The 12,943-nt window shown below is 43.5% G+C and overlaps 2 protein-coding genes across 3 annotated transcripts; both read right to left on the reverse strand.

Moving 5' to 3' along the window:
• Nucleotides 1-142: 142 nt before the first annotated feature.
• LOC121631575 (alcohol dehydrogenase 1-like) lies at nucleotides 143-4,001 on the reverse strand. The gene is made up of 9 exons (XM_041972583.1): nucleotides 3,900-4,001; nucleotides 3,014-3,115; nucleotides 1,856-1,997; nucleotides 1,639-1,723; nucleotides 1,270-1,489; nucleotides 846-1,106; nucleotides 639-771; nucleotides 284-422; nucleotides 143-176 (listed from the first exon to the last, which is right to left on the reverse strand). Exons 1-9 carry the CDS (start codon nucleotides 3,915-3,917, stop codon nucleotides 143-145), a joined length of 1,134 nt encoding a protein of 377 aa, XP_041828517.1. The 5' UTR covers nucleotides 3,918-4,001.
• A 975-nt stretch (nucleotides 4,002-4,976) lies between these two features.
• On the reverse strand, nucleotides 4,977-12,943 carry LOC121631075 (alcohol dehydrogenase 1-like). Of its 2 annotated transcripts, XM_041971727.1 has the most exons (10): nucleotides 12,832-12,943; nucleotides 11,947-12,048; nucleotides 6,738-6,879; nucleotides 6,540-6,627; nucleotides 6,204-6,423; nucleotides 5,853-6,113; nucleotides 5,646-5,778; nucleotides 5,291-5,429; nucleotides 5,145-5,183; nucleotides 4,977-5,027 (listed from the first exon to the last, which is right to left on the reverse strand). In XM_041971727.1, exons 1-9 carry the CDS (start codon nucleotides 12,847-12,849, stop codon nucleotides 5,150-5,152), a joined length of 1,137 nt encoding a protein of 378 aa, XP_041827661.1. In that variant the 5' UTR covers nucleotides 12,850-12,943; the 3' UTR covers nucleotides 4,977-5,027; nucleotides 5,145-5,149. The 2 variants fall into 2 exon arrangements, with proteins under 2 accessions (XP_041827661.1, XP_041827660.1); XM_041971726.1 differs by lacking the exon at nucleotides 4,977-5,027 and having other exon boundaries at nucleotides 5,035-5,183.

Consider the following 12,943-nt stretch of genomic DNA (forward strand, 5'->3'; position numbering starts at 1 on the left):
AACACCTCAGCTTTATCTTGCACAATATCTTATCCTCCATGACTTTGTGTACATGATTGCCAGAAAAGTGATGGTTGTACAAAACATTTTGTGGACAATTTCAACCCCTGCAAGATTTTAAAAGTCACTTCAAGCTGAGGACTTATTGTGGAGAAACAGACAGAACTGTGCGGATGCTGTGGAACAGAAACAAAAACAGAAATTAGAAGATTTGCACTTTTTAAAAATGGTCATGTTTACTTTTAGCTAATTTATGAGAAGTTAAGCGAGATGAGGAATGTACCATCGGCCATGCTTCATCAGCTCAATGGCATCATTGACTTGGTCCAAAGTCATGTGGTGAGTGATGAACTCATCCAGCTTCACCTTCTTGTTGAGATAGAATCTAACCATCTCAGGAACACCATCCTTACTTTTAAACCCTAAGTCCAAAAAAAAGAGAAAAACATTAAGAAAAACATGAGACTGAATCTTCTTGATGATTTGCATGACTCGGACTGCACTAGATGAGAGGAGTCAGGGCTGAATGTGGAAACTGATTAATCTCTTCATTTATTTCAGTCAATAAACTGACTTCAGAAAACAAAGAAACTTGTGAGAATCGTATCAGTCTGAGGTTGTGCTCATATTAGTCTAACCTCCAAACAGAGAGCCCTTCCATGTGCGTCCAGCGATGAGCTGAATGGGTCTGGCAGCAAAGTCGTGCAAATCCGTCCAGCCAACAATCACACTGACACCCCAACCTTTCACACAAGACTCCAAGGCACTGCGCTGGATGGAGAAGAAGCAAAACGTGAGGGACTTATTCAGTTCTTAAATATTAACCACAAGCCATCAAATCTCACCATGACTGCCACACTCCCAACACATTCCAGGGAGTAGTCCACTCCTCCGTTAGTCATCTCTGCCAGAACTTGGCTGATGGGTTTTTTGTGATCCTTGGGGTTCACAAAGTCAGTTGCACCAAACACTTTGGCTTTTTCAGACTTCTCTGGATTGATGTCCACAGCTATAATCCTCTTTGCTCCTGCAAACTTGCAGCCCATGACTGCAGCCAAACCCACTGCTCCCAGACCAAACACGGCGCATGTGGAACCTGGTTCAACCTAAGCAGAAGAGGATTTATGGCATTTTAGGTTGAACTTTGATTTTTCCTGTTGTAATTAACATCAATCTTCCCTAACTTGTGCAGCCAGACGCAGACAGTTACTTTGATTAACGTCAAATATAGAAACAACTTTTTTTTTGTTATTACACACACACACACACCTTGGCGGTATTAACTGCTGCTCCAAACCCTGTGCAGATCCCACAACCAAAGAGACAGATTTTGTCCAGCGGCGCAGCAGGGTCAATCTTAGCAACAGCATATTCGTTCACCACTGTGTACTCACAGAAGGTACTGGTTCCCATAAACTGCAGGACCTTCTTTCCCTTACAGGTAATCCTGAAGGTTTCAAATGCCATCTTGCCTTGTTCACCAGGAGTCCTGAACAGAACATTATAATCCTGGCTTTAAATCTTATCATGAACAAGTGTTTATATTGTTAATGTATCATCAAAAGTGTTTATAAACTTATGAGTTTCTCTAGAATGAAGGAAATCAGAAGATGAGAGAAAGAAGATTTAAATAAATACCCTTTTTCACACAGGTTGGTTTTAGGACTCTTGCAGAAGCGACATTCCCGACACTGGGGAAGGTACAAAGGCATAACCTTGTCCCCTAAGTTTCAAACACAATATGTCAACTGTATTTCACCTCTGCACTGATTTATTTACTTACAAAACAAAGAACATGAAACAGGTGTTAGTCTTGGTGTAGAACTACACTGTTGGTTCATTAAGTTTGACTGACCTGGCTGAAATTCAGTGACACCAGGGCCGACACTTTCCACTATGCCAGCTCCCTCATGGCCGAGGACCACTGGGAAGGCATCTTTGTTCATACCCTTACACAGGTGGTACACGTCTGTTTGGCATATCCCTGTAGACACAATCTGCAAAGGACACACTTGTTCTAGCACTTTGGTTTGGGGTTAGCTAAATTCTATACTTAACTGGAAGATACAAATTAAATGTTTGGGGGGGAAAAAATACAAGTTTATAGTTTTGGGCTGTATCAGATTACTGGTCTTTATATCACATCACATCCAGCTGGTAAGCTATCCGTAACATAAAGTAGTGGTCATCTTGGCTTATTGTGGAGCAGAGTGTGCATGTTGAACATGTTCTTGATCGCTGGAAATTGCCAGATGTTTACATTGTTTTTTGCTGTTAACTGATCACCACCTGTTGGTGAGTTGGCTCAGATGGTGGGGGAGGATGCGAGTCAGGCTTGGTAGACCCACGCATGTTGTGAGGGTCTGCTGGGAACATGTGGCGGAGTCCCCTTTCATGAAAGAGTTTCAACTCACATCTCCGGCATTGGTCTGTCGTGTTGAAGAAGGAGCTGAGTCAAAAGGCAAAGCTCTCGTTTTCCGGTCAATCTACGTTCCTACACTCACCTATGGTGACGAGCTGTGGGTAGTGACCAAAAGAACAAGATCGTGAATACAAGCGGCCGAAATGAGTTTTCTCCGCAGGGTGCCTGGGCTCTCCCTTAGAGATAGGGTGAGAAGCTTGGTGATCCGGGAGGGGCTCACAGTAGAGTCGCTGTTCCTCCACATCAAGAGGAACCAGATGAGGTGGCTTGGGCATCTGGTCAGGATGCCTCCCTGGTGAGGTGTTCTGGGCACGTCCTACCTGAATGAGACCCCAGGAAATACCCAGTACACACTGGACGGACTACAGCTTTCGGTTGGCCTAGGAACGCCTCGGGATCCCCCCTGGATGAGTGGTTAAATGTGGCTGGGGAGGGGGAAGTCTGGGTTTCCCTGCTTAGGCAGCTGCTCCCTCAACCCGACTCCTGATAAGCAGCAGACAATGGATGGATGGATGGATGGATGGATGGATGGATGGATGTCTCATTACAAGAAATTATATTAAAACTGTCTTAACAGTGAACATCTCTTACCTTCATGCGGATCTCATTGGCCTGAGGAGGGGCCACCTCAACCTCTTCGATGACCAGAGGCTGGTTGTATTCCCAGGCTACTGCTGCCTTGCACTTGATGACCTAAAAGGCAGCGACATGGAGTAAAACTATCATGTGGACTCTGTTGTTATTCTGTATCCCCAGTGGCTTTTCAGTAGTGCTGCATGTGATTAATTTTTTTTTATCAAGCCATCATTTTTTTATTTCTATGTTTAATGAGCTATGCCATAAAATTCCAGTCAGGTCCAGCAAGATTACATAAATTCCATAATCTCAAATAAGTAAGATAAAACAAAATAAAAGGCTGCGTTTGCAAGAAATATTACAGTTGTTTTTGTTCTAATTCAAGGCACTTATAGTACCACACGTGGGACAAATTTGAATTTAAATGCATGTATTAAGCACTGGGTTTCATAACCTCTTTATATTTGTACAAATTGCATAACAACAAGTGGCTATTAGCCTCTGGTGTAATCTTTCCTGACCTGATAACAGTTTAAAGTCCACACAGATTATGAGACAACATTGAGTTATGCTGCTGTATTATTTATTAAAATTTAACTGTTTGAGGTCTAATTGAGTTTTAAGTTGTCCTTCTCCGCCATCTCTGCCAGTAGCAACAATTTAGACAAAAATTTAGGCTGGAAAGATACAAAGATATGTCTACCAAGATATGTGTTCAATTTTAGAAAAAGATAGCACCCTAGTGTCTTGAATTTTTGCTATCTTATAATAATTTAGCTTTTTTTTTTTATAAAATGAAGAAATTAAACTTAATCAAACACATCTTGCACCTGCATGTGTGAAACTAATATTTGTTCTACTTTTGTCCCGAATAAATTTGCACCTGTGTCATTTTTCTTACCTTTCCAGCTGTTGACATTTTTCATGCAAATAGATTGACAATCCAGAGAGAAGTTAAAGGATGACTGCAGCTGCAAGACAGGAGAATGGAGAAGGAAACACAGGACCCAAGCACTTTATGATAAAACAAATAGGACTTTAACCTTGTGAAGATGTTAGGTTAGGGAACGAACGACACAGTGAAGCCAGCAGTACACCACTTTAAAAACAGATAACATAGCCATTTTATACATTTTTATTATGTCACTCTCCATTTTGTCCTGTGATGAAGACTGAAGGGCATTATTTGAGATATAAATAAAGTCACTTCATAAACTGGAAAGGTTGACCAGATGGTTTGATATTTCCAACAAATATGAATCTAATGAGGATTATGGACAGTAAATTCAACTTTTTTTTTTGTACTGCAGCACATAATGTTTGCATGTGCAAATAAATATAATTAAATATTCATTATTTGTATAAATGTCCAGTCATAACAGTCAAAATTTTTGTCAATTTAAAAAAAAATTTACATCTCAAAGTTATTTATGTTTATATTCTATTATTCACTGTATTGAAAAAAACCCATAAAATGTAAAAAAGGATCTCAAGCTACAAAGACAGAGAACCTTTAAAAATGTTAAGACATCTTCATATTTATTGAGACACTTAATTTAAATCCAACACACTACATCGACTTAGCCCTGGAACACACTTTTCTGGCAGCAGTTGTCCAGTATATGTACCTTATATGCCTCAACTGCCACTGAAGGTAAACTTTATTTTTAGATAAAGAAAAAAAGAATGTGAGGGATACTATGACTCACACAGCTGAGTGAGAAAGCCTGATTTTTCATCAAAATGTTGTATGGCTTAAGTGTCTGATGTGATGTTTGTAGAATCTTGTCTTCATGAAGTCTTTTTAAAAAGTAGTTGTATATACAAACAGTTGTGCAAAATAAACCTGCAGAATTACTGCAAGAACACGCAGTATATGACCTCCAAGTGTTTAACAGTTTTCCAAAAATGCAATGCATTAAAAGTTGAGTTATGGCATTATCATTTATAAAAAACAAAAAAAACCAAAAGTGATGTAATCTTTTTATAATCATTTATTTAGTTTCATAAACACCTCAGCTTTATCTTGCACAATATCTTATCCTCCATGACTTTGTGTACATGATTGCCAGAAAAGTGATGGTTGTACAAAACATTTTGGGGACAATTTCAACCCCTGGAAGATTTTAAAAGTCACTTCAAGCTGAGGACTTATTGTGGAGAAACAGACAGAACTGTGCGGATGCTGTGGAACAGAAACATAAACAGAAATTAGAAGATTTGCACTTTTTAAAAATGGTCATGTTTACTTTTAGCTAACTTATGAGAAGTTAAGCGAGATGAGGAATGTACCATTGGCCATGCTTCATCAGCTCAATGGCATCATTGACTTGGTCCAAAGTCATGTGGTGAGTGATGAACTCATCCAGCTTCACCTTCTTGTTGAGATAGAATCTAACCATCTCAGGAACACCATCCTTACTTTTAAACCCTAAGTCCAAAAAAAAGAGAAAAACATTAAGAAAAACATGAGACTGAATCTTCTTGATGATTTGCATGACTCGGACTGCACTAGATGAGAGGAGTCAGGGCTGAATGTGGAAACTGATTAATCTCTTCATTTATTTCAGTCAATAAACTGAATACAGAAAAAAAAGAAACTTGTGAGAATCGTATCAGTCTGAGGTTGTGCTCATATTAGTCTAACCTCCAAACAGAGAGCCCTTCCATGTGCGTCCAGCGATGAGCTGAATGGGTCTGGCAGCAAAGTCATGCAAATCTGTCCAGCCAACAATCACACTGACACCCCAACCTTTCACACAAGACTCCAAGGCACTGCGCTGGATGGAGAAGAAGCAAAACGTGAGGGACTTATTCAGTTCTTAAATATTAACCACAAGCCATCAAATCTCACCATGACGGCCACATTCCCAACACATTCCAGGGAGTAGTCCACTCCTCCGTTAGTCATCTCTGCCAGGACTTGGCTGATGGGTTTTTTGTGATCCTTGGGGTTCACAAAGTCAGTTGCACCAAACACTTTGGCCTTTTCAGACTTCTCTGGATTGATGTCCACAGCTATAATCCTCTTTGCTCCTGCAAACTTGCAGCCCATGACTGCAGCCAAACCCACAGCTCCCAGACCAAACACGGCGCATGTGGAACCTGGTTCAACCTAAGTGGAAGAATGGTACAGCAGTCCTGACACTGTCTCAGTGTAGATGTCAGGTCTTTAATTTTAACATTATACTTTTCATATACACACCTTGGCGGTATTAACCGCTGCTCCAAACCCTGTGCAGATCCCACAACCAAGGAGACAGACTTTGTCCAGCGGAGCAGCAGGGTCGATTTTAGCCACAGCAATTTGGTTTATCACTGTGTACTGAGAAAAGGTACTGGTTCCCATAAACTGCAGCACCTTCTTTCCCTTACAAGTAATCCTGGAGTCCGCTAATGACATCACCTCATGACGTTCAGCAGCCCTAGGAAGAGAATACACTGCACTGAGTTTTTAAGTTAATATGTGATTAATGTGCTATGAAATGGGTATACAAATGTCAAAAATATTGAAGGGGATGCATAAAATTGAGGAGCTCACCATCCCTTCTCACACTGGTTGGTCTTAGTACTCTTACAGAAGCGACATTCTCCACACTGGGAGATGAACAAGGGGATAACTTTGTCTCCTGAATTACAAATAAGAAAGAAAGAAAAAAAAAAGGCAAGCTGAATGTAAATAAATATCTTAATTTGGTCAAATGGGAACATTTCTGTCCACACAAAGACAAATGCTGACCTGGCTGAAATTCAGTGACACCAGGGCCGACACTTTCCACTATGCCAGCTCCCTCATGGCCGAGAACCGCTGGGAAGCCATCTTTGTTCATACCCTCAAACAGGTGGTACAGGTCTGTGTGGCACACCCCTGTGGCCTCAATCTGCACAGAACACGCATGCTTTTCTTTCAAATACTTAAGTGGTTTCTCGATAGCTGGATTACCATTTGATGCTTAACTAATGCTAACAGTAGATAGATAGATAGATATACTTTATTGATCCCGAGGGAAATTCAAGCATCCAGTAGCATATACATACATTAAAGGTTAGTACTTGACATTAGGGGTTAGTACTTAAGCATAACTAGACTAATTTAAAATTAAATAGAGGCAACGGTAGATAAAGAAGACCATTATTATGGTCTATGTACATATATACTGTACAGGTGATCAAGTATGTACATATGTTGACGGTGGTAGCCAAACAAGGTGCATGAGTGAAAAAGTGCAGGATGTGCAAAAACTGCTGAGACAGTGTTAACAGAATGGGATAAGAGCAAATGTGCTTCCAAATGAGAAAAAGGCACATGTCCATAAAAACTATTCAGACTATGGTTGTGGTTGTGACCCCTGCGCCCTCAGCGAGATGTTGTACAGCCGGATGGCCCGGGGTACGAAAGAGTTTTTGAGTCTGTTGGTGGAGCAGGTCAGGGACAGTAGTCTGGGGCTGAACACACTCCTCTGCCTGCTCAGAGTTCTATGCAGAGGGTGAGAGGAGGAGTCCAGGATGGTCAGGATCTTGTCCAAGGTCCTTTTTTCTGCCACTGAGACCAAAGAGTCCAGCTCTGTGCCCACCACAGATCCTGCCCTTCGGATCACTCTATCCAGCCGTGCTGCGTCCCTTTTCTTTATGCTGCCTCCCCAACACACCACAGCATAGAAAAGGACACTGGCCACCACAGTCTGGTAGAACATCAGCAGCAGTTTCTTGCAGATGTTGAAGGACCTCAGCCTCCTTAGAAAGTACAGACGGCTCTGTCCTTTCTTGTGGATGGCGTTGATGGTCTCTGACCAGTCCAGTCTGTCATCAAGCTGCAGTCCCAGGTACTTATATGAACTGACCGACTCCACCTCCACACCCTCTATGGAGACGGGCCTCAGGTCTGATCTGTTCCTCCTGAAGTCCACCACCAGCTCCTTGGTTTTGGAAGTGTTCAGCTTCAGGTGGTTCGCCCTGCACCAGCCAACAAAGTCTTCCACCAAACTCCTGTACTCCTCCTCCTGTCCATCCTTAATACATCCAACTATGGCAGTGTCGTCTGAGTACTTCTGCATGTGGCAGAGCTCAGACTCATACTGGAAGTCTGATGTGTAGATTGTGAACAGGACAGGGGAGAGCACAGTGCCCTGTGGTGCTCCGGTGCTGCTGACCACAGTGTCAGATGTGCAGCCACCCAGCCTAACGTACTGTGGTCTCTCTGAGAGGTAGTCCACAATCCAGGAGACCAGATGTGAGTCCGCTCCCATGTTATGCAGCTTGTCTCTCAGAAGAGTGGGCTGGATGGTGTTGAAGGCGCTGGAGAAGTCGAAGAACATGACCCTCACAGCGCCGCTGCCACTGTCCAAGTGAGTGTGTGCCCGGTAGGCCTGTCGCGATAAGCAATAAGTCAATTAATTGAACGATAAGAAAATAAGAGCACGATAAGTTTGCCGGCCGCGATAATTTTTATTAGTCCCCCCTTTACCATAAACTGTGTATGACAATAGGTTTCACTATGGCGTATTTCGACTCAACGCTCTGGTTTCTTGCGGAGTGATCTCTCTGGTGTCATACTTGACTGCAGCATGTTGCAGCACGAGCCGGTAAGCCGCATTTGTTTTGCAGGGCTGCCAACACGCAATGGCCGTGAGACTTGCGCATTTAAGTGGCTTCTCACGCTCTCGCGCTAAACCTCCGATTCTCATGCTGAAATATGTAAATAAGTCGAATGGAGAAATAATAGATGCAAGCACCTCCTCTTTTATCATTTCGCTGCTCCCCACATGTAAGCAGAACACACACATCTAGCTTACGACGTCAGTACAAAGCCCCCACTTCCTGGTCTACCGTAATAACCCCTGTAATCCGCAGGCACATTACGCAAATAGAGTCAGCCTATATACTAGTGTTGTGCGATGTGTCTAACTTTGTGTGTGCGATCCAGCAGCTCAGTGCGCGTGAGAGTGAGCGTGAGCGCAGAGGGAGGAGAAGAAGAGCTTATGAGGAACGAGAGTAGCAGAAGAAGAAAAGGTGTGAAGAGAAGAGACGGAGCGGTTAGGCAGAACAGTCAGGAAAAACAATAACGGTGCGTTATAATAAAGCCGTTTCTCAGCACAACCGCTGTTTCCTTTTTTTTATGGTGCTCCACGCCGTGAGCGGCGAGAGAAGAGAGTAATTGGGAGTTAACCCCGAAGCCAACTCCACTTCGGCCCTGGAGAGGACGGATCTCCCCCGTGTCCTCCGACTACTATCGGCGGATAAGAAGCGGGAATGGTTAACACTAGCGTATTTGACAAAATACACATTAAGAGCAATGCCGGCTAATCGAGAGGTTTGGGAGGATTCCCAGTGGGCTGCATTACTTTTGGGCCGGCGTCCCGGCTTATGTGAAAAAGGCGCTTTTATTTATTTAGTTTATTGATCTTTGAAAATGTGTACTTGCATTATTATTATTATATTAGTTGAGAATGGTCTCAAAATGACACATTAGCGCTTTGCGCAATATTATCGTTTATCGCGATAATTTCTGAGAAAATTTATCGTACAGCTAAATTTGTTATCGTGACAGGCCTAGTGCCCGGTGAAGGAGGTACAGGATGGCGTCATCCACCCCCACCTTTGCCTGGTAGGCAAACTGCAGGGGGTCCTGGGCGTGTTGAACCTGGGGTCTGAGGTGGTGGAGCATCAGCCGTTCCAGGGTCTTCATCACATGTGATGTTAGAGCCACCGGCCTGAAGTCTTCTGGTTGACTCGCGTGTGGCTTCTTGGGGACTAGGACGAGACAGGATGTCTTCCACAGGGTTGGAACTTTCCCCAGACTGATGCTCATGTTGAAGACCCGCTGGAGGGGATCCCCCAGCTCAGCAGCACAGGCCTTGAGTAATCTCGGGCACACCTTGTCCGGACCTGCTGCCTTACCAGGGCGAAGCCGCTTCATCTCTCTGCTGACTTGCTGACCCGTGATGGTGATGGGTGCTGTGGCGCTGCCTGTGTCCTCCTGCTGGCTGATGATGATAGGTGGTGGGCGGGTTGGGAGAGAGGGGGCGTTGTTGAAGAACTGGTTGAACTGATTTGCTCTCTCTGTGTCCCCTTCTGCTGTGCTGCGGTTCTTCTTGCAGCCTGTGATAGTCTTCATCCCTTCCCAGACCTCCCTCATGTTGTTCTGCTGCAGCTTCTGCTCCACCTTCCTGCTGTAGGACTCCTTGGCCTCCCGCAGGCGAATCTTGAGCTCCCTCTGTACCTGCTTCATCTCCTCCCTGTTTCCATCTTTGAACGCCCTCTTCTTTCTGTTGAGGACCTCCTTGATGTCGCTGGTAATCCAGGGCTTGTTGTTGGGGAAACAGCGCACAGTCTTAATAGGGAGAACAGTATCCCTGCAGAAGTTCACATAGTCTGTGAAACAGTGAGTAACCCCCTCAATGTCCTCACTGTGTGGCTCAATGAGTACATTCCAATCTGTGGAGTTGAAACAGTCCCTCAGAGCCTCCTCTGCCTCAGGGGTCCACTTCCTGAAGGAGCGGGTGGTTGTAGGCTGCCTCTGTACTTTTGGCTTGTACTGAGACTGGAGATAGACCAAGTTGTGGTCGGACTTTCCCAGTGGGGGGAGGGGTATGGCGGTGTATGCATCCTTAGTGTTTGCATACAGGAGGTCTATTGTCCGGTTCTGCCTGGTGGGGCAGTTTACAAACTGATAAAAGTCCTGCAATGTATTGTCCAGTGTGACATGGTTAAAGTCCCCAGATATTAGGACGAACGCGTCTGGATGTTGTGTTTGCACCCTGGCAACGACGGATTGAATGACGTCACACGCGGTGTCAGCGTGTGCCCGTGGAGGAACGTAAACAACAATGGCGATGGTGTGGGAGAACTCCCGTGGCATGTAGTATGGTCGGAGACTCACCGCTAAAAGCTCCGTGTCCTGGTTGCAGACAGTCTCCTTCACCGTAACATGCCCAGGGTGGCACCATCTGTTGTTCACATACAGTGCGAGTCCCCCTCCTTTCCTCTTGCCACTGAGCTTACAGTCCCGGTCCGCTCTCACCAGGTAAAATCCAGGTAGTTCCACGGTGGTATCGGGCGTGCTGCTGCTCAGCCATGTTTCAGAGAAACACACTACACTGCACTCTCTGTAGGTCCTCTGGGTCTTAACGAGGGCGGCCAGCTCGTCGATCTTGTTTGACACAGAGTTTACGTTCCCCATAACTATCGAAGGAACTGCGGGCTTGTATTTCCACCGCTTTGCCTGTAGCTTGGCCTTTAGCTTCGCTCCAGCTCGGCAGCCGCGATACGGGCGGCGCAGCTCTGCAGGTATGGGGTGAACAATGCCGGCTCGCCCTATTGTCCATAGTTCGAGTAGCTTCTCCTTAGAATAAACAAGGATTCTACTACAACTTTGCCTCTCCAAATACTCCATATCCTTAGGATATAATATAAATACACAGCAGACGCGTGTAGAAAGAAAAGGAAAGGGTAGAAAAGTGCAAAAAACACTTAAATAAGGAGAAAGAAGACGGAGCTACTGGCGAGGCCGCCGACTTCCGTCAGCGCCATTTTAACATCCAGTTAAAATGTGCCAATGCTACTTTCTAAGCTAAAGAATTTTTTTTCCCCAGGTTAGATGGGGGATATGTTATTGATACGTTGGATGCTACCAACACTCCTGATAACACTCCCACCTTTCCCCCCCCCATCTTGTTTTCTGAAACCAGAAGTTGTGACTTAGTGGTGTGGTGGTGTAATCCAGATTTTATTAGTTTGTACATTTTATTAAATAAGAGAAAACTAAAGACTAACAGCATACACTTGTTAAGGTAAATTCTAAAAAAAAAAAAAAAAAAAAAAATCTGTCCCAGAAAATACACCAGAAAGTACAGTATCTCTACAACAGTATATTGTTATTTCAACAGATTGCATTGATTCTATAACCCCTTACTCACAAATGCACTCTTTTTATATCTTGATAGTCTCACCTTGATGCGTATCTCATTGGCCTGAGGTGGGGCCACCTCAATCTCCTCAATCACCAGAGGCTTGTTGGGCTCCCAGGCAACTGCTGCTTTGCATTTGATGACCTAAAGCAGCAGTGAAACTAGCATTAGAACAATTTAATGACACACTCCAAATGCCCACTCAAGTGAACTGAGCAGATTCAAGTGCATTTACAAGACATGCCAAACAGTTCTGTTGAGCTGTTACTATCCTGAAGCTATAATCAAGTCAAAATTAAACATCCTGCAAGCTGATGGTATAAAACATTGTCTGTTTCAGAGCTGCTTCTGGAAAAGAAAGCAAACATTATATGAAAAACAAAGGTCTGAAGTCCATGTGTTCAGTAAATATTTTATTCAGACAGAATTATTTAATGTAGAGACAATAAATTTAGCATTATATATTTATATATTTAAAACAAAAGGGTGGGGAGGGGGGGTAGAGCAAATTAGTTGTCTAGTGAATAAAGGATTTCAGTCTTTTTTTGTTTCCTACAGACGTATTGAGCTTCCAGAATATTTTTCTTTTTTGGCCTTACACCGCTTTGTGCTTGCCAACATACACAGTTGCGCAAAACTTATCAAGTTTCAAATAGTCTGCCAAGTCAAAGCACAACACACACAAATAGGCAAGTTTTCATTTTTATGCCAGCAGAAATAACTCCAAGCTAAGTAGAATAAACTTGCTTCTGCAAACCTAAACCACTTCATTTTAACATACTGTAATAAAAAAGAAAAGGCTAATACTGTGCCAAGAAGTAATCACTGAAGTTTTAAAACAATTTACACATGAAAAATGACTTTTTTAACATTTAAATGATGACAGCTGTACATTGAAGGGCTTTTCGTTTTGAATTGTGTACTTACCTTACCAGCTGTGGACATATCTGGTGTTAAAAAGGGCCAAATTAAACAAGCGAGGAGCTGACTGGTGGGAAAGCTGCAGGATGGCTGAACGAGGAGGAGGAGGAGGAAATCT

This window comes from Melanotaenia boesemani, chromosome 20 (assembly GCF_017639745.1).
Source record: "Melanotaenia boesemani isolate fMelBoe1 chromosome 20, fMelBoe1.pri, whole genome shotgun sequence".
NCBI classification, from domain to species: Eukaryota; Metazoa; Chordata; class Actinopteri; order Atheriniformes; family Melanotaeniidae; genus Melanotaenia; species Melanotaenia boesemani.